This window comes from Pristiophorus japonicus, chromosome 22 (genome assembly GCF_044704955.1).
Source record: "Pristiophorus japonicus isolate sPriJap1 chromosome 22, sPriJap1.hap1, whole genome shotgun sequence".
Classification (NCBI taxonomy): Eukaryota; Metazoa; Chordata; class Chondrichthyes; family Pristiophoridae; genus Pristiophorus; species Pristiophorus japonicus.
Genome location: NC_091998.1, coordinates 63,235,473 through 63,255,744, shown reverse-complemented (window position 1 = coordinate 63,255,744; position 20,272 = coordinate 63,235,473). Strand labels below are relative to the sequence as shown.

The following is a 20,272-nucleotide window of genomic DNA, read 5'->3' as shown; positions in this document are numbered from 1 at the left end:
GATGCTCAAGAGGGCAGATTTGAGGATCGCCGATATCTCAGGGGGTTGTGGGGCTAGAGGAGATTACAGAGATAGGGAGGAGCGAGGGCCATGGAGGGATTTTAAAACAAGGATGAGAATTTTGAAATCGAGGGATTGCTTAACCGGGAGCCAATGTAGGTCAGCGAGCACAGGGGGTGATGGGTGAGCGGGACTTGTTGCAAGTTAGGTCACGGGCTGCCGAGTTTTGGATGACCGTAAGTTTACATAGGGTAGAATGTGGAAGGCCAGCCAGGAGTGTGTTGGAGTAGTCAAGTCTAGAGGTAACAAAGGCATGGATGAGGGTTTCAGCAGCAGAAGAGCTGAGGCAGGGGCGGAGACGGGCGATGTTATTGAGGTGGAAATAGGCGGTCTTAGTTATGCTGCGGATATGTGGCCGGAAGCTCATTTCAGGGTCAAATATGATATCAGGAAAGTGCTCAGAAAACTTAGCATTCTCACCTGCTACACTCTCTCCAGAAAACAAATGTTCCCCTCACTCCCACACCAAACTGTAATGTGAAAAGAAAGAGAGACTTGCATTTCTATAGCGCCTGTCATGACCACCCCGGGCATCCCAAAGCGTTTACAGCCAATGAAATACTTTTGAAGTGTAGTCACTGTTGTATGTAGGAAATGCGGCAGCTAATTTGCGCACAGCAAGTTGCCATAAACAGCAATGTGATAATGACCAGATAATCTGTTTTCATAGAATCACAGAACAGTTACAGCACAGAAGGAGGCCATTTGGCCCATCCCGACTGTTAATTGCGGGATCAATGTTGGACCAGGACACCGAGAATAATTCACGTTTTTCTTCTAAAGAGTGTCATGGATCTTTTACGTCCACCTGAGAGAGCAGATGGCACCTCCGACAGTGCGGCACTCCCTCTGCACTGCACTGGGAGCGTCAGCCTAGATTTTTGTGCTCAGGTCTCTGGAGTGGGACTTGAACCCACAACCTTCTGACTCAGAGGCGAGGGTGCGACCTCCTGAGCCACAGTTGACACGGAAATGATGAATTGGCCTCAAATGTTCGGCATAAATCCCTGCTGCAGATTAAGGATAGTAGAAATTGCTGTTGGAAAGTTGCTTTTTGTAGAAAATGGTTATTTTTGTTGCTGCATAAGTTATCATCAAAACATCCTTCCACAAACAAACTGATCTTAAAACAGCCAAGTTGAAAAATGCAAGGCTTAAGGAGTATAATATTGGAAAGTGTGAGGTCATGCACTTTGGCAGAAAAAAAAATCAAAGAGCAAGTTATTATTTAAATGGAGAAAGATTGCAAAGTGCCGCAGTACAGCGGGACCTGGGGGTACTTGTGTATGAAACACAAAAGGATAGTATGCAGGTACAGCAAGTGATCAGGAAGGCCAATGGTATCTTGGCCTTTATTGCAAAGGGGATGGAGTATAATAACATGAAAGTCTTGCTACAACTATACAGGGTATTAGTGAGGCCACACCTGGAATACTGCGTGCAATTTTGGTTTCCATATTTACGAAAGGATATACTTGCTTTGGAGGCAGTTCAGAGAAGGTTCACTAGGTTCATTCTGGGGATGAGGAAGTTGACTTATGAGGGAAAGGTTGAGTAGTTTGGGTCTCTACTCATTGGAATTCAGAAGGATGAGAGGTGATCTTATCGAAATGTATAAGATTATGAGGGGGCTTGACAAGGTGGATGCAGAGAGGATGTTTCCACTGATGGGGGAGACTAGAACTAGAGGGCATGATCTTAGAATAAGAGGCTGCCCATTTAAAACTGAGATGAGGAGAAATTTCTTCTCTCAAAGGGTTGTAAATCTGTGGAATTTGCTGCCTCAGAGAGCTGTGGAAGCCGGGACATTGAATAAATTTAAGACAGAAATAGACAGTTTCTTAACCGATAAGGGGATAAGGGGTTATGGGGAGCAGGCGGGGAAGTTTAGCTGAGTCCATGATCGGATCAGCCATGATCTTATTGAATGGCAGAGCAGGCTCGAGGGGCCGTGTGGCCTACTCCTGTTCCTATTTCTTATGTTCTTATTAATGAGCAAGGGAAATGAGACTAATTGGATAGCTCCTTCAAAGAGCCAGAACAGACACAGTGGGCGAATGGCCTCCTGTGCAGTACGATTCTATGACTATAAATTCCCCAAACTACTTCACATATACCTAGCAGTGAGTTACAGCTGGAATCTTAGAGGGGTTGTACCTTTTAATGTACAGAGAATAGATGCCTGGGAGTGCCTGACCAGCTGGAATCGAATCATATCCCTTCGCTGCCTCATCTCGCCTACCTTGTGGGGAACTTATGACAATAGCAACACCATAACTAGTGCACCTGCGGAGGAGCACAGAGCTCTTGGGGGAGGTTACCAGTGCCACGTGCTAATCAGAGTAGAGGGAGCAGGATAGTTAGAATAAATACGTGGCTTGAGCAGTGGTGCAAGAGGGAGGGATTCAAATTCCTGGGACATTGGAACCATTTCTGGGGAAGTGGGACCTGTACAAAAGGGACGGTCTGCACTTGGGCAGGACTGGAACTGATGTCCTCAGGGTAACATTTTCTAATGCAGTTCGGGAGTGTTTAAACTAATATGGCAGGGGGATGGGAACCTATGTACCGAGACAGGGCGAAATAATATGGAGTCAGAAACAGATGGTAGAAAGGTAAAAAGCAATAGTGGAAGGCCGAGTAAAAAAGGCAAGAAACAAAAAGGGCCACACTACATCATAATTCTAAAAGGACAAAGGGTGTTAAAAAAACAAGCCTGAAGGCTTTGTGTCTTAATGCAAGGAGTATCCGTAATAAGGTGGATGAATTAACTGTGCAAATAGATGTTAACAAATATGATGTGATTGGGATTACAGACACGTGGCTCCAGGATGATCAGGGCTGGGAACTCAACATCCAAGGGTATTCAACATTCAGGAAGGATAGAATAAAAGGAAAAGGAGGTGGGGTAGCATTGTTGATTAAAGAGGAGATTAATGCAATAGTTAGGAAGGACATTAGCTTAGATGATGTGGAATCTATATGGGTAGAGCTGCAGAACACCAAAGGGCAAAAAACGTTAGTGGGAGTTGTGTACAGACCTCCAAACAGTAGTAGTGATGTTGGGGAGGGCATCAAACAGGAAATTAGGGGTGCATGCAATAAAGGTGCAGCAGTTATCATGGGTGATTCTAATGTGCACATAGATTGGGCTAACCAAACTGGAAGCAGTACGGTGGAGGAGGATTTCCTGGAGTGCATAAGGGATGGTTTTCTAGACCAATATGTCGAGGAACCAACTAGGGGGGAGGCCATCTTAGACTGGGTGTTGTGTAATGAGAGAGGATTAATTAGCAATCTCGTTGTGCGAGGTGCCTTGGGGAAGAGTGACCATAATATGGTGGAATTTTTCATTAGGATGGAGAATGAAACAGTTAATTCAGAGACCATGGTTCAGAACTTAAAGAAGGCTAACTTTGAAGGTATGAGGCGTGAATTGGCTAGGATAGATTGGCAAATGATACTTAAGGGGTTGACTGTGGATGGGCAATGGCAGACATTTAGAGACTGCATGGATGAACTACAACAATTGTACATCCCTGTCTGACGTAAAAATAAAAAAGGGAAGGTGGCTCAACCGTGGCTATCAAGGGAAATCAGGGATAGTATTAAAGCCAAGGAAGTGGAATACAAATTGACCAGAAATAGCAGTGAACCCGGGGACTGGGAGAAATTTAGAACTCAGCAGAGGAGGACAAAGGGTTTGATTAGGGCAGGGAAAATAGAGTACGTGAGGAAGCTTGCAGGGAACATTAAGACGGACTGCAAAAGTTTCTATAGATATGTAAAGAGAAAAAGGTTAGTAAAGACAAATGTAGGTCCCCTGCAGTCAGAATCAGGGGAAGTCATAACAGGGAACAAAGAAATGGCAGACCAATTGAACAAGTACTTTGGTTCGGTATTCACTAAGGAGGACACAAACAACCTTCCGGATATAAAAGGGGTCAGAGGGTCTAGTAAGAAGGAGGAACTGAGCGAAATCCTTATGAGTCGGGAAATTGTGTTGGGGAAATTGATGGGATTGAAGGCCGATAATTCCCCAGGGCCTGATGGACTGCATCCCAGAGTACTTAAGGAGGTGGCCTTGGAAATAGCGGATGCACTGACAGTCATTTTCCAACATTCCATAGACTCTGGATCAGTTCCTATGGAGTGGAGGGTAGCCAAAGTAACCCCACTTTTTAAAAAATGAGGGAGAGAGAAAACAGGGAATTATAGACCGGTCAGCCTGACATCGGTAATGGGTAAAATGATGGAATCAATTATTAAGGATGTCATAGCAGCGCATTTGGAAAGAGGTGACATGATAAGACCAAGTCAGCATGGATTTGTGAAAGGGAAATCATGCTTGACAAATCTTCTGGAATTTTTTGAGGATGTTTCCAGTAAAGTGGACAAGGGAGAACCAGTTGATGTGGTGTATTTGGACTTTCAGAAGGCTTTCGACAAGGTCCCACACAAGAGATTAATGTGCAAAGTTAAAGCACATGGGATTGGGGGTAGTGTGCTGACGTGGATTGAGAACTGGTTGGCAGACAGGAAGCAAAGAGTAGGAGTAAATGGGTACTTTTCAGAATGGCAGGCAGTGACTAGTGGGGTACCGCAAGGTTCTGTGCTGGGGCCCCAGCTGTTTACATTGTACATTAATGATTTAGACGAGGAGATTAAATGTAGTATTTCCAAATTTGCGGATGACACTAAGTTGGGTGGCAGTGTGAGCTGCGAGGGGGATGCTATGAGGCTGCAGAGTGACTTGGATAGGTTAGGTGAGTGGGCAAATGCATGGCAGATGAAGTATAATGTGGATAAATGTGAGGTTATCCACTTTGGTGGTAAAAACAGAGAGACAGACTATTATCTGAATGGTGACAGATTAGGAAAAGGGGAGGTGCAATGAGACTTGGGTGTCATGGTACATCAGTCATTGAAGGTTGGCATGCAGGTACAGCAGGCAGTTAAGAAAGCAAATGGCATGTTGGCCTTCATAGCGAGGAGATTTGAGTACAGGTGCAGGGAGGTGTTACTACAGTTGTACAGAGCCTTGGTGAGGCCACACCTGGAGTATTGTGTACAGTTTTGGTCTCCTAACTTGAGGAAGGACATTCTTGCTATTGAGGGAGTGCAGCGAAGGTTCACCAGACTGATTCTCAGGATGGCGGAACTGACATATCAAGAAAGACTGGATCAACTGGGCTTGTATTCACTGGAGTTCAGAAGAATGAGAGGGGATCTCATAGAAACGTTTAAAATTCTGACGGGGTTAGACAGGTTAGATGCAGGAAGAATGTTCCCAATGTTGGGGAAGTCCAGAACCAGGGGGCACAGTTTAAGGATAAGGGGTAAGCCATTTAGGACCGAGATGAGAAGAAATTTCTTCACCCAGAGAGCGGTGAACCTGTGGAATTCTCTACCACAGAAAGTTGTTGAGACCAATTCACTAAATATATTCAAAAAGGAGTTAGATGTAGTCCTTACTACTAGGAGGATCAAGGGGTATGGTGAGAAAGCAGGAATGGGGTACTGAAGTTGCATGTTCAGCCATGAACTCATTAAATGGTGGTGCAGGCTCGAAGGGCCAAATGGCCTACTCCTGCACCTATTTTCTATGTTTCTATGTTAGAGGTAGGGATGGGCGAGGCCATGGAAGAATTTGAACACATTCTGGCAATCAATCCTGGGACCATCCGGCCTGTGTGACTCAGTGCCATGCCAGGTGGTGCCATAACTCAATCCAGCCATTGTAGGAACTTTGCTCCACATACTGTACGAGGGGTGATCGGTGTTGGGAATCGCCACAGTCCCCGAGTTTAGTGAGAATTCAACCAGAATAGCACTGGATGTTATATATGTAGATTATAGATATGCTCTCTGTGTAGCCACTGTGTAGTTGCATAAGATGAAGACTTGTTACCTGATATACTTTCAATAAGGTTTACACTGTGTACATACTATGCTGGCACCACTAGAGGGTACAACTGGTGGAGACTGGGGGTTTCCTGCCCCTGTGGCAGAAGCTGTCCACCAGAGGGCACTGCGGTGGGAGACCTGAGGGTCACCTGTATAGGTGTGCAGGGCCCAGTATAAAAGGCTGCCCACCATGCTTGTGCCTGACTCTGGAGTTACAAATAAAGGACCAAGGTCACTACAGTTTGAGTAAAACACATTGCCTCGTGGAGTCATTCATAAGTGCATAACACTGGAGGCTTTTAACAATCCCAACATTTCAATTTGGCTGCCTTATGCTTTAGGAAGGTCCATTGAATCACCCTGAACTGTGTGATGGAGGGTTGTCAGACCAGGTACCAAACTTGCTCGGTCAACTTACCCTGGCTGGCTTGCTTACTGGATTCACAGTAGCTCAGAAAGATCCTGACCAACAGATCCACCACAGACCCAATCAACGTCCGGACCGGGGCCAAACAGGGCTGTGTCATCGCGCCAACCCTCTTCTCGATCTTCCTCGCCGCAATGCTCCACCTCACACTCAACAAGCTCCCCGTGGGAACCTGTTCAACCTTCGTGCCTCCAGGCCAGATCCAAGGCCGTCTCATCCTCTGTCATCGAACTACAGTATGCGGACGACGCTTGCCCGTTGGGCGGGCCACATTGTTCGCATGCCCGACACAAGACTCCCAAAGTAAGCGCTCTACTCGGAACTCCTACACGGCAAGCGAGCCCCAGGTGGGCAGAGGAAACATTTCAAGGACACCCTCAAAGCCTCCTGGATTAAGTGCAACATCCCCACCGGCACTTGGGAATCCCTGGCCAAAGATGGCCCTAAGTGGTGGAAAAGCATCCGGGAGGGCGCTGAGCACCTCGAGTCTCATTGCTGAGAGCATGCAGAAAGCAAGCGCAGGCAGCGGAAGGAGTGTGTGGCAAACTAGACTCCCCACCCACCTTTTCCTTCAACCACTATCTGTCCCACCTGTGACAGAGACTGTAATTGGACTGTTCAATCACCTGAGAACTCACTTTTAGAGTGGAAGCAAGTCTTCCTCGATTTTGAGGGGCTGTGATGATAGATCTCAGAAAGAGGCCCTTCTGACCATCGTGTGACGAATGGGCAATTTTCAAGCTGCCATTATATCTTCCCGTGCTATTGCCCTCAAATAAAGGGGACAAAATAGAGGAAAATGGATGGCAAAATCTTGAGAAAACAAGAGAATAATTGCTTTTGACATTTTTTTCCCATTCCTAGTTGACAGGGAATGATTATGTTTTGAAACAACTGGGTGGTTTGCTGGGCCACTTCAGAGAATGTCAAGATCATAGGCAGTCCCTCAGAATCGAGCAAGACTTGTTTCCACTCTTAACATGAGTTCTTAGGTGGCTGAACAGTCCAATACGAGAGCCACAGACTCTGTCACAGGTGGGACAGACAGTGATTGAGGGAAGGGGAGGGTGGGACTGGTTTGCCTCACGCTCTTTCCGCTGCCTGCACTTGATTTCTGCTTGATGCTCTCAATGACGAGACTCGAGGTGCTCAGCGCCCTCCCGGATGCACTTCCTCCACTTAGGGCGGTCTTTGGCCAGGGACTTCCAGGTGTCAGTGGAATGTCCCACTTTATCAGGAACGCTTTGAGGGTGTCCTTGTAGCGTTTCTGCTGCCCACCTCTGACTCGTTTGCCGTGTAGGAGTTCCAAGTAGAGCACTTGCTTTGGGAGTCTCGTGTCTGGCATGCGGACAATGTGGCCTGCCCAGCGGAGCTGGTCGAGTGTGGTCAGTGCTTCAATGCCAGAGACAACTGCACGGTGTAGCACCGGAGTCACGTGCACCCAGAGTAGAGATGCCAAGTTCTCTTTCTCGAAGGACATTAGTCTTTTACAATACAGCAGCTTTCATGCAATCTGGAACCATAAACCATCTCAACTACTGTACCCGCTGCTGAATTTTGAACAATATTAGCCTCCATTTCTCTTCCAATGTTAATTTTAGCAAAGAAATAGCTGTGATGTTTTTGGTTAACATCGCCCACCTCCGCCCCGTCTCGGCTCATCTGCTGCTGAAACCCTCATCCAGGCCTTTGTTACCTCTAGACTTGACTACTCCAACGCACTCCTGGCTGGCCTCCCACATTCTACCCTATGTAAACTTGAGGTGATCCAAAACTCGGCAGCCCGTGTCCTAACTCACACCGAGTTCCGTTCATCCATCACCCCTGACCTACATTGGCTAAGCAACACCTCGATTTCAAAATTCTCATCCTTGTTTTCAAATCCCTCCATGGCCCTCACCCCCTCCAGCCTCACAACCCCCCCCCCCCCCCGAGATATCTGCGCTCCTCAAATTCTGCCCTCTTGAGCATCCCTGATTATAATCGCTCAGCCATTGGTGGCCGTGCTTTCAGCTGCTTGGACCCCAAGCTTTGCAACTCCCTCCCTAAACCTCTCCGCCTCTCTCTCCTCCTTTTAAGATGCTCCTTAAAACCTACCTCTTTAAACAAGCTTTTGGTCATCTGCCGTAATTTCTTCTTATGTGGCTCGGTGTCAAATTTAATTGATTTGTCTTATAACACTCCTGTGAAGTGCCGTGGACCGTTTTACTACGTTAAAGGCGTTATATAAACACATGTTGTTGTTAACAAAGGCTATTTATTCTGTTATTATGAGGACTTTGGAATTCAAATGAAAACAACTTGAAACATCTTTGGATTTAAAAAGAATTTCAATGGATGGGCTTTGTCATGTATTCAACTGTCATTGTAACCCATGTATAAACTGACCTAAATTGTGCACCGTGAGTTCACTGACCACTAGGTGGAGAACTTGTGGGAGACACTCCTAACTTGGACTTTCAGGTATAAAAGGGGAAGCTCCACCCACCTTCTCCACTTCAGTGCTGGCAAATAAAGGTTACTGGTCACAGAGTGACCTTCTCTCTAGTATGGGCCTCGTGTGCATTTATACTGTATAGCAAGGACATATTAGGCTTCTCTAGCTCCAATCTGTTATCGAATTTTGTTTCTCCTGCAGTTTACTCAAATGAGGTCTCCAGCTCAGGTGAATGTGTCATTTATTCTCCAGTAATAATAACAACTTTTATTTATATAGCGTCTTTAAAATGTCCCAAGGTGCTTCACAACAGTGTTACAGACATAGAAACATACAAATATAGAAAATAGGTGCAGGAGTAGGCCATTTGGCCCTTCGAGCCTGCACCACCATTCAATAAGATCATGGCTGATCATTCCCTCAGTACCCCTTTCCTGCTTTCTCTCCATACCCCTTGATCCCTTTAGCCATAAGGGCCATATCTAACTCCCGCTTGAATATATCCAATGAACTGGTATCAACAACTCTCTGCGGCAGGGAATTTCACAGGTTAACAACTCTCTGAGTGAAGAAGTTTCTCCTCATCTCAGTCCTAAATGGCTTACCCCTTATCCTTAGACTGTGACCCCTGGTTCTGGACTTCCCCAACATCGGGAACATTCTTCCTGCATCTAACCTGTCCAGTCCTGTCAGAATTTTATATGTTTCTATGAGATCCCCTCTCATCCTTCTAAACTCCAGTAAATACAGGCCCAGTAAATCCAGTCTCTCATATGTCAGTCCTGGCATCCCGGGAATCAGTCTGGTGAACCTTCAATGCACTCCCTCAATAGCAAGAACGTCCTTCCTCAGATTAGGAGAGCAAAACTGAACACAATATTCCAGGGGAGGCCTCACCAAGGCCCTGTACAACTGCAGTAAGACCGCCCTGCTCCTATACTCAAATCCCCTCGCTATGAAGGCCAACCATTTGTTTTCTTCACCGCCTGCTGAACCTGCATGCCGACTTTCAATGACTGATGTACCATGACACCCAGGTCTCGTTGCACCTCCCCTTTTCCTAATCTGCCGCCATTCAGATAATATTCTGCCTTCCTGTTTTTGCCACCAAAGTGGATAACCTCACATTTATCCACTTTATATCATTCATCTAACATGTCCAAGTCACACTGCAGCCTTTTAGCGTTCTCCACACAGCTCACACCGCCACCCAGCTTAGTGTCATCTGCAAACTTGGAGATATTACACTCAATTCCTTCATCCAAATCATTAATGTATATTGTAAATAGCTGTGGTCCCAGCACTGAGCCCTGCGGCACCCCACTAGTCACTGCCTGCCATTCTGAAAAGGACGCGTTTATCCCGACTCTCTGCCAACCAGTTCTCTATCCACATCAGTACATTATCCCCAATACCATGTGCTTTGACTTTGCACACCAATCTCTTGAGTGGGACCTTGTTAAAAGCCTTTTGAAAGTCCAAATACACCACATCCACTGGTTTCCATTGTCCACTCTACCTGTTACATCTTCAAAAAATTCTAGAAGATTTGTCAAGCAGGATTTCCCCTTCATAAATCCATGCTGACTTGGACCGATCCTGTCACTGCTTTCCAAATGTGCTGCTATTTCATCTTTAATATTGTTCCAACATTTTCCCCACTACTGATGTCAGGCTAACCGGTCTATAATTACCCGTTTTCTCTCTCCCTCCTTTCTTAAAAAGTGGTGTTACATTAGCAACCCTCCAGTCCATAGGAACCGATCCAGAGTCGATAGACTGTTGGAAAATGATCACCAATTCATGCACTATTTCTAGGGCTGCTTCCTTAAGTACTCTGGGATGCAGACTATCAGGCCCCGGTGATTTATCGGCCTTCAATCCCATCAATTTCCCAAACACAATTTCCCGCCTAATAAGGATTTCCTTCAGTTCCTCCTTCCCACTGGACCCTCGGTCCCCTAGAATTTCCAGAAGGTTATTCGTGTCTCCCTTCGTGAAGACAGAACCAAAGTATTTGTTCCCCATTATAAATTCACCGAATCTGACTGCAAGGGACCTATGTTTGTTTTCACTACTCTTTTTCTCTTCACATATCTATAGAAGCTTTTGCAGTCAGTTTTTATGTTCCCTGCAAGCTTCCTCTCATACTCCATTTTCCCCCTCCTAATTAAACCCTTTGTCCTCCTCTGCTGTATTCTAAATTTCTCCCAGTCCTCAGGTTTGCTGCTTTTTCTGGCCAATTTATATGCCTCTTCCTTGGTTTTACCACTATCCTTAATTTCCCTTGTTAGCCATGGTTGAGCCACCTTCCCCGTTTTATTTTTACTCCAGACAGGGATGTACAATTGTTGAAGTTCATCCATGTAATCTTTAAATGTTTGCCATTGCCTATCCACCGTCAACCCTTTAAGTATCACTCGCCAGTCTATTCTAGCCAATTCACGTCTCATGCCATCGAAGTTACCTTTCCTTAAGTTCAGGACCCGAGGGTCCTGAATTAACTGTGTCACTCTCCATTTTAATAAAGAATTCTACCATATTATGGTAACTCTTCCACAAGGGGCCTCGCACAACAATATTGTTAATTAGTCCTTTCTCATTACACATCACCCAGTCCAGGATGGCCAGCCCTCTAGTTGGTTCCTTGACATATTGGTCTAGAAAACCATCCCTAATACACTCCAGGAAATCCTCCTCCACCGCATTGCTACCAGTTTGGTTAGCCCAATCAATATGTAAAGTCGCCCATGATAACTGCTGTACCTTTATTGCACACATCCCTAATTTCTTGTTTGATGCTGTCCCCAACCTCACTACTACTGTTTGGTGGTCTGTACACAACTTCCACTAGTGTTTTCTGCCCTTTGGTATTCCGTAGCTCCACCCATACAGATTCCACACCATCCAAGCAAATGTCCTTCCTTACTATTGCATTAATTTCCTCTTTAACCAGCAACGCCACCCCACCTCCTTTTCCTTTCTGTCTGTCCTTCCTAAATATTGAATTCCTATATGTTGAGTTCCCAGCCTTGGTCACCCTGGAGCCATGTCTCCATGATGCTAATTACACCATATCCATTAACTACTATCTGTGCAGTTAATTCTTCCACCTTATTCTGAATACTCCTCGCATTGAGGCACAGAGCCTTCAGGCTTGTCTTATTAACACCCTTCGCCCCTTTAGAATTTTGCTGTAATGTGGCCCTTTTTGCTTTTTGCCTTGGGTTTCTCTGCTCTCCACTTTTACTTTTCTTCTTTCTATCTTTTGTTTCGGCCCCAATTCTACTTCCCTCTGTCTCGCTGCATAGGTTCCCATCCCCCTGCCATATTAGTTTAACTCCTCCCCAACAGCACTAGCAACACTCCCTCTAGGACATTGGTTCCGGTCCTGCCCAGGTGCAGACCGTCCGGTTTGTACTGGTCTCACCTCCCCCAGAACCGGTTCCAATGTCCCAGGAATTTGAATCCCTCCCTTCTGCACCACTCCTCAAGCCACGTATTCATCTGAGCTATCCTGCGATTCCTACTCTGACTAGCACGTGGCACTGGTAGCAATCCTGAGATTACTACTTTTGAGCTCCTACTTTTTAATTTAGCTCCTAGCTCCCTAAGTTCGTCTTGTCGGATCTCATCCCGTTTTTTGCCTATATCGTTGGTACCTATATGCACTACGACAACTGGCTGTTCATTCACCCTCTTCAAAATGTCCTGCACCCGCTCTGAGACATCTTTGACCCTTGCACGAGGGAGGCAACATACCATCCTGGAGTCTCGGTTGCGGCCGCAGAAATGTCTATCTATTCCCCTTACAATAGACTCCCCCTATCACTATCGCTCTCCCACTCTTTTTCCTGCCCTCCTGTGCAGCAGAGCCAGCCATGGTGCCATGAACTTGGCTGCTGCTGCTCTCCTCTGATGAGTCAACCCTCTCAACAGTACCCAAAGCGGTGTATCTGTTTTTCAGAGGGATGACCGCAGGGGAGCCCTGCACTACCTTCCTTCCACTGCCCTTCCTGTTGGTCACTCATACCCTATCTGGTGTGTACTCTTTACCTGCAGAGTGGCCAACTCACTAAACGTGCTATTCATGGTCATTCTCAGCATCATGGATGCTCCAGAGTAAATCCACCCGCAGCTTCAGTGCCGCAATGTGGTCTGTCAGGTGCTGCAGGCGGATGCACTTCCCGCACATGTAGTCGTCAGGGACACTGGAAGCGTTCCTGACTTCACACATATTACAGGAGGAGCATAACACGTGTCCGAGCTCTCCTGCCATGACTTAACCCTTAGGTTAGCTTAATTTGGCAACAACAATGTTAAAAGATTACTTACTGATAAGACAGGACTGGAACATCAGGTCCTTCATTGAAACATCTGTAAACTCATATGGAAACAAGTCATCCTCATTCGAAGGACCGCCTATGATGATGATCTTACAGCCAAACATAAATTTGACACCGAGCCACAGAAGAAATTAAGGCAGATGATCAAAAGCTTGTTGAAAGATGTAGGTTTTAAGGAGCGTCTTAAAGGAGGAAAGAGAGGTAGTGAGGCGGAGAGGTTTAGGGAGGGAGTTCCAGAGCTTAGGGCCCAGGCAACAGAAGGCACGGCCACCGATGGTTGAGCGATTATAATCAGGGATGTTCACGAGGCCAGAATTTGAGGAACGCAGACATCTTGTGGGATTGTGAGGCTGAAAAAGATTACAGAGATAGGGAGGGGGCGATGGCCATGGAGTGATTTGTAAACAAGGATGAGAATTTTGAAACCGAGGCATTGTTTAACTGGGAGCCAATGTAGGTCAGAAAGCACAGGGGTGATGGGTGATCGTGACTTGGTGCAGGTTAGGACATGGGCTGCCGAGTTTTGGATGACTTCGAGTTTATGTAGTGTGGAATGTGAGAGGCTGGCCAGGATTGAGTTGGAGTGGTCAAGTCTAGAGGTAACAGTACATCACCCAAGTGAGTATTCTTCATGTGTAGGCCTGGACAGTGCGGGTCAGCAGGCTATTTGACTAGAATGGGCAGCACAGACAAATCCAGTTGTGTTCCCCTCCAATAGCCACGCACAGGGATCACTGGTTGATTTTCCTCTATTAATAGCTTAAACATTGAGGCAAATCGTGCTGCTTTGGTTGAGATCAGCCAAGTCAGCATAAAATGGCACCTTAACCACGACTTCATTCTACTTCGTTTGAAAGACTCAGTTCCACATTGGAAAGTGAATTTAAACTGAACTTTACCAACATCACATGGGAAAAGTTTCAAAATTATGTAGCAATTTCCCCCCCATTCTTACAGCACAAAGTCTGAACCAGTGGCTCAAATACAAAGTTCTTTGGTAAATTCTAATAGGCAATGAACATTTTCCTTTCAATTTTCTTTCTCTAGTCACTATGGCGAACATAGCATTTTGCATCGAACAAGCAGTTTGTTTCTAAATTTAAATGTTGTCAACCTGACAGTTTTCAGGATGCTGCACTGTAATAAAGTGGTCTGGACAAATATTTTTAGACAGAATTACAGTGAAAGCAATAGCTGGCCATCAGCGAGTCAGAAGGCACTAATTGAGTTGAAGAGTTTTAAAGATGTAAGAGTATTTTTAATGGCTGTCTAGTTAAGAGTTTGATTTTGTTATGCGTGGGCAGTGGTATTTTGAGTGGTAGGCGTCTTAAAATGTTTCTTTGAAAACTTTTCTCCAGTAATAAACAATGACAAAAAATAAAATTAGCCTTCCACATCTCCAATCTCCATTTCCTCTCCAAAGTCCTTGAACGTGCTGTTGCCTCCCAAATCCGTGCTCCTCTTTCCTGGAACTCCATGTCTGAATCCCTCCAATCAGGTTTACGCCCCTGTCACAGTATCGAAACAGCCCTAATCAAAGTCACATCCTATGTAACTGTGACCATCCTTGTCCATCGTAACCTACCTCTTTGAGCAAGCTTCTGGTCATCTGTCCCAATAGCTCCTTATCTGCCATGGTGTCAAATTTTGTTTTATAATGCTCCTGTGAAGTGCCTTGGGATGTTTTACTACATTAAAGGCGTTATGTTGCTGTTGTTGTTGTATTTGACCCTTGGACTTAGGGTTCCCCATTCACCATTACAGAATACAAATATTTTTATAACTGGCAGACAGGTAGCAGGGAATCTTAGGTTTCAAATGAGGCTTGAAATTTATTAAAACAGATTATCTGGTCATTTATCTCATTGCTGTTTGTGGGACCTTGTTCTGCACAAATTGGCTGCGTTTCCTCCATAATAACAGTAACCACATGTCAAAAAGTACTTCATTGGCTGTAAAGCACCTCGGAACATCCTGAAAGGCACGATATAAATACAATTTATTTTGTTTCTTTCTTAAAAAGGTACCTTTTATCAGAATATTTGACCGAGTGTGGCATCAAGTAAAATTGAAGTCAATGGGAATCAGGGGGAAATCTCTCCACTGGCTGGTGTCATACCGAGCACAAAGGTTGCGGTGGTTGGAGGTCAATCATCCCAGCCCCAGGACATCACTGCAGGAGTTCCTCAGGACTGTGTCCTAGGCCCAACTATCTTCAGCTGCTTCATCAATGACCTTCCCTCCATCATAAGGTCAGAAGTGGGGATGTTCGCTGATGACTGCACAGTGTTCAGTTCCATTTGCAACTCCTCAGATAATGAAGCAGTCCATGCTCGCATGCAGCAAAACCTGCACGACATTCAGGCTTGGGCTGATAACTGGCAAGTAACATTCGCACCACAAAAGTGCCAGGCAATGACTATCTCCAACAAGTGACACTTTAACCACTGTACTTTAACGGCATTACCATCACCGAATCCCCCACCATCAACATCCTGGGGGTCACCATTGACCAGAAACCTAACTGGACCAGCTACATAAATACTGGGGCAACAAGAGCGGGTCAGAGGTTCAGTATTCTGCGGCGAGTGTCTCACCCCCTGACTCCCCAAAGCCTTTCCACCATCTCATCATCATCTCCACGCCTGAAGTAAGTCCTTTGGTGGCTGAACAATCCAATATGAGAGCCACAGACCCTGTCACAGGTGGGACAGACATTCGTCAGGGGAAGGGGTGGGTGGGACTGATTTGTCGCACACGCCTTCCGCTGTCTGCGCCTGACCTCTTCACGCTCGCGGCGTTGAGATTCGAAGAGCTCAACACCCTCCCAGATGCACTTTCTCCACCTAGGGCAGTCTTCGGCCAGGGACTCCCAGGTGTCAGTGGTGATGTCGCACTTTACCAGGGAGGCTTTGAGGGTGTCCCTGTAACGTTTCCACTGCCCACCTTTGGCTCGTTTGCCATGAAGGAGCTCCGCCGAGAGCAATTGCTTAGGGAGCTTCGTGCCTGGCATGCGAACTATATGGCCTGCCCAGCGAAGCTGATAGATTGTGGTTAGTGCTTCAATGCTGGGGATGTTAGCCTAGACAACCATCTACCATCTACAAGGCACAAGTCAGGAGTGTGATAGAATACTCTTCACTTGCCAGAATGAATGTAGCTCCAACAACACTAAAGAAGCTCAACACCATCCAGGACAAAGCAGCCCGCTTGATTGGCACCTCATCCGCCATTCACTCCCTCCACCACCGGCGCACCGTGGCTGCAGTGTGCACCATCTACAAGATGCACTGCAGCAACTCACCAAGGCTTCTTCGGCAGCACCTCCCAAACCTGCGACCTCCACTTAGAAGGACAAGGACAGCAGGCGCATGCGAACACTACCACCTCCACGTTTCCCTCCAAGTCACATACCATCCTGACTGGGAAATATATCGGCCGTTCCTCCATCGTCGCTGGGTCAAAATTCTGGAACTCCCTCCCTAACAGCACTGTGGGAGCACCTTCACCACACGGACTGCAGCGGTTCAAGAAGGAGGCTCACCACCACCTTCTCAAGGGGCGATTAGGGAATGGGCAATAAATGCCGGCCTTGCCAGTGACACCCATGTCCTGGAGCAAATTTTTTTTTTAAAAGGGAGTTTCTGTTTTTGAGCAGAACTTGTTACTTTTTTAAACTTTAAGGGATAACAAGAGAAAGCTGCAAATATTAAACTGAAACAAATAAAACCAGTTCTTCCTTCACGCAGCACACTGCCACACCCACAGGGCACCTTCCCACTTTATTTGCATTCAAAACAAACTTATTTAAGCTCGATGATGTCATCGTTCGCCAATGGCAAGACGTTGTTTCAGTGACGTCACAGGACAGGCAGCATCCAATAGAATTGTTTCTGCATTTTGTGTTGAATGGGGAGGGAGTTCTGCCTCCAGCTGTGGCTCAGTGACTCATTCAGACCAGATGTGGCACCTGCACCTTTAAGACACTGTCTCCGCCCATTGAGCCCGGTCCGTCTGATTGACAGCGCAGCCGGCCAATCAAAAACCGCCGCCAATGGGGCATTCTGGGCGCCGATTGGTGAGAAGGTCCCCCCGAGCGCCGATAGCCAATAGCAGCTCGCTGAGTGAAAATGGAACAGCAAATCACGGCTGACTTTGGCCTCCCATTCCTGAAAAGGCAAGCGGAAGCCACCAATGAAAGGCAAGCCCAGAAAGCAGGCTGGGGTTTCAATTGGGTGCCTGGAGCGCGACCAATGGGAAGGGCGGGAGAGTCCTGATTGGCAGGCGGCGTCGTTCAATGGGAAGGGGAGGCGGGGGGGGGGGGCCGGGGTAGAGGTCGAGGGAGAGGCGGATGATTGGCTGGAGCACGCACGGTGGGCGCCTGCGGCCAATGGCAGGGCGGGGTGGTGACCTGATTGACAGGAGGCGGCGTCCAATGGAGCGGGTGATGTCCTGATTGACAGGAGGCGGCGTCCAATGGAGCGGGTGAGGGAAGGCGGGCTGACGAAAGGTGCCCCGGGCGGCGGGAGCGGGAGAGGGAGTGGGAGGAGGCACCCCCCCCCCCCGGCGCGCTCATGTCAGAAGATGGCGAGGCTGCGGCCGGGCTGCTGCTATATGCTGGTGGCGCTGCTGCAGGCGGAGGCCGCGATTGCCGCCTCGGACTCGGGTATCTACGGCATCCGGCTGGAGGGGGGCGGCGGCGGCGGCGGCGGCGGCGGGGCCGAGGCCGGCGACAGCGACACGCTGCGGGTGACCGAGGGCCGGACGGTGCGGCTGCGGGTGTTCGGCCGCGACCTCGACGCCGCGACCTGGAGCCGGGTGGCGTTCGTCGAGCTGGCGCCTGAGGGCGGCGGCGGCGGCGGCGGCGGCGAGGGCGAGGCGAACGAGACGAACGAGACGTGCCAGCGGCGTTCGCGCGACATCGAGGTGCAGCGTCGCACCGAGCTGGACCGCCGCACGTCGGGCGTGCTGACGCTGCTGGTCAAGCGGCTGCGCAAAAACGAAGCGTCGAGGCTCTACGGCCTGTGCACCCGCGGCGGCGGATCCTCGGGCGGCGGCGGCGTCGCTTGGCGGCTGCACCCGGGCAACGACACCCACCTGCTGGTGCTGGAGCAGGGCGAGCCGCTGCTGCCCTTCTGGCTGCAGATCATCGTGACGGCGCTGCTGCTGGCGCTGTCGGGCACCTTCAGCGGCCTCAACCTGGGCCTGATGGCGCTCGACCCGACCGAGCTGCGGATCGTGCAGAACTGCGGCACCGAGGCCGAGCGGCGGTACGCGCGCGCCATCGAGCCGGTGCGGCGCCAGGGCAACTACCTGCTGTGCTCGCTGCTGCTGGGCAACGTGCTGGTCAACACCACGCTGACCGTGCTGCTCGACGGCCTGGTGGGCTCGGGCTGGCTGACGGTGGCGGTGTCGACGGGCGGCATCGTGCTGCTGGGCGAGATCGTGCCGCAGGCGCTGTGCTCGCGCCACGGCCTGGCGGTGGGCGCGCGCACCATCGCGCTGACCCGCCTCTTCATGCTGCTCACCTTCCCGCTGTCGTACCCCGTCAGCCGGCTGCTCGACCTGCTGCTGGGCCAGGAGCTGGGCAAAGTGTACGGCCGCGACAAGCTGCTGGAGATGCTGCGGGTGACGGGCCCGCGCACCGGCCTGGGCGCCGACGAGCTCAACATGGTGCAGGGCGCGCTGGAGCTGCGCACCAAGACGGTGGAGGACGTGATGACCCCCATCCACGACTGCTTCATGGTCGGCAGCGACGCCACGCTGGACTTCGGCACCATGTCGCAGATCATGGAGACCGGCTACACCCGCATCCCGGTCTACGAGCAGGAGAAGTCCAACATCGTCGACATCCTCTACGTCAAGGACCTGGCCTTCGTCGACCCCGACGACTGCGTCCCGCTCAAGACCATCACCAAGTTCTACAGCCACTCTCTGCACTTTGTCTTCTACGACACCCGGCTGGACACCATGCTGGAGGAGTTCAAACAAGGTGCGAGGGGAAGGAAGGGGAGTCTTGCTTTATTTCTGTGTGTGGTTGTGCATCTTTTTTTTTGGGGGGGGGGGGAAGTCTTGCTTTATTGTTTTGCGCAGATTGCTGTGTTGCATCTTTTTTGTGGGGAATCTTGTCTTTAGTTTTGCGCAGGTTGCTGCGAGGTTGTGCTTTTTTTCATGGGGGGGGGAAGTCTTGCTTTATTGTTTTGCGCAGGTGGCTGTGTTGCATCTTTTCTGGGGGCAATCTTGTCTTTATTTTTGCGCAGGTTGTTGTGTGATTGTGCATCTTTTTTGTGGGGGGGGGGGAAAGTCTTGATGTTTGCGCAACTTGCTGTGTTGCATCTTTTTTGTGGGCAATCTTGTCTTTATTTTTGCGCAGGTTGTTGTGTGGTTGTGCATCTTTTTTGTGGGGGGGGGGGGGGGGAAAAGTCTTGATATTTGCGCAACTTGCTGTGTTGCATCTTTTTTGTGGGGAATCTTGTCTAGTTTTGCGCAGGTTGCTGTGTGGTTGTGCTTTTTTTCATGGGGGGGGGAAGTCTTGCTTTATTGTTTTGCGCAGGTGGCTGTGTTGCATCTTTTCTGGGGGCAATCTTGTCTTTATTTTTGCGCAGGTTGTTGTGTGATTGTGCATCTTTTTTGTGGGGGGGGGGGAAAGTCTTGATGTTTGCGCAACTTGCTGTGTTGCATCTTTTTTGTGGGCAATCTTGTCTTTATTTTTGCGCAGGTTGTTGTGTGGTTGTGCATCTTTTTTGTGGGGGGGGGGGGGGGAAAAGTCTTGATATTTGCGCAACTTGCTGTGTTGCATCTTTTTTGTGGGGAATCTTGTCTAGTTTTGCGCAGGTTGCTGTGTGGTTGTGCTTTTTTTCATGGGAAGTTTTGCGTTATTTTTGCGCAGGTGGCTGTGTTGCATCTTTTTTGGGGGGAATCTTGTCTTTAGTTTTGCGCATGTTGCTGTGTGGTTGAGCATCTCCTTTTTTGGGGGGGGGGGGGGAAGTCTTGCTTTATTTTTTTGCGCAGGTTGCTGTGTTGCATCTTGTTTGGGGGGAATCTTGTCTTTGGTTTTGCGCAGGTTGCTGTGAGGTTGTGCTTTTTTTCATGGGG

At 48.4% G+C, this 20,272-nt stretch overlaps 2 protein-coding genes across 3 annotated transcripts in view; one reads left to right on the top strand and one right to left on the bottom strand.

Annotated features, from left to right (window-relative positions):
• LOC139235104 (VIP36-like protein) overlaps nt 1–18,856 on the bottom strand; it is a 56,745-nt gene extending 37,889 nt beyond the window's left edge. Inside the window, exon 1 of the mRNA XM_070866270.1 lies at nt 18,706–18,856. The gene's annotated coding sequence lies outside the window, so the exon portion shown is untranslated. The remainder of the gene's footprint in view (nt 1–18,705) is intronic.
• Nucleotides 17,759–20,272, top strand: part of LOC139235103 (metal transporter CNNM4-like) — a 40,373-nt gene continuing 37,859 nt past the window's right edge. For both annotated transcript variants that reach the window (XM_070866266.1, XM_070866265.1), the window contains exon 1: nt 17,759–19,169. In XM_070866266.1, coding sequence (XP_070722367.1) covers nt 17,762–19,169 — 1,408 coding nt within the window. In that variant the 5' untranslated portion in view covers nt 17,759–17,761. The remainder of the gene's footprint in view (nt 19,170–20,272) is intronic.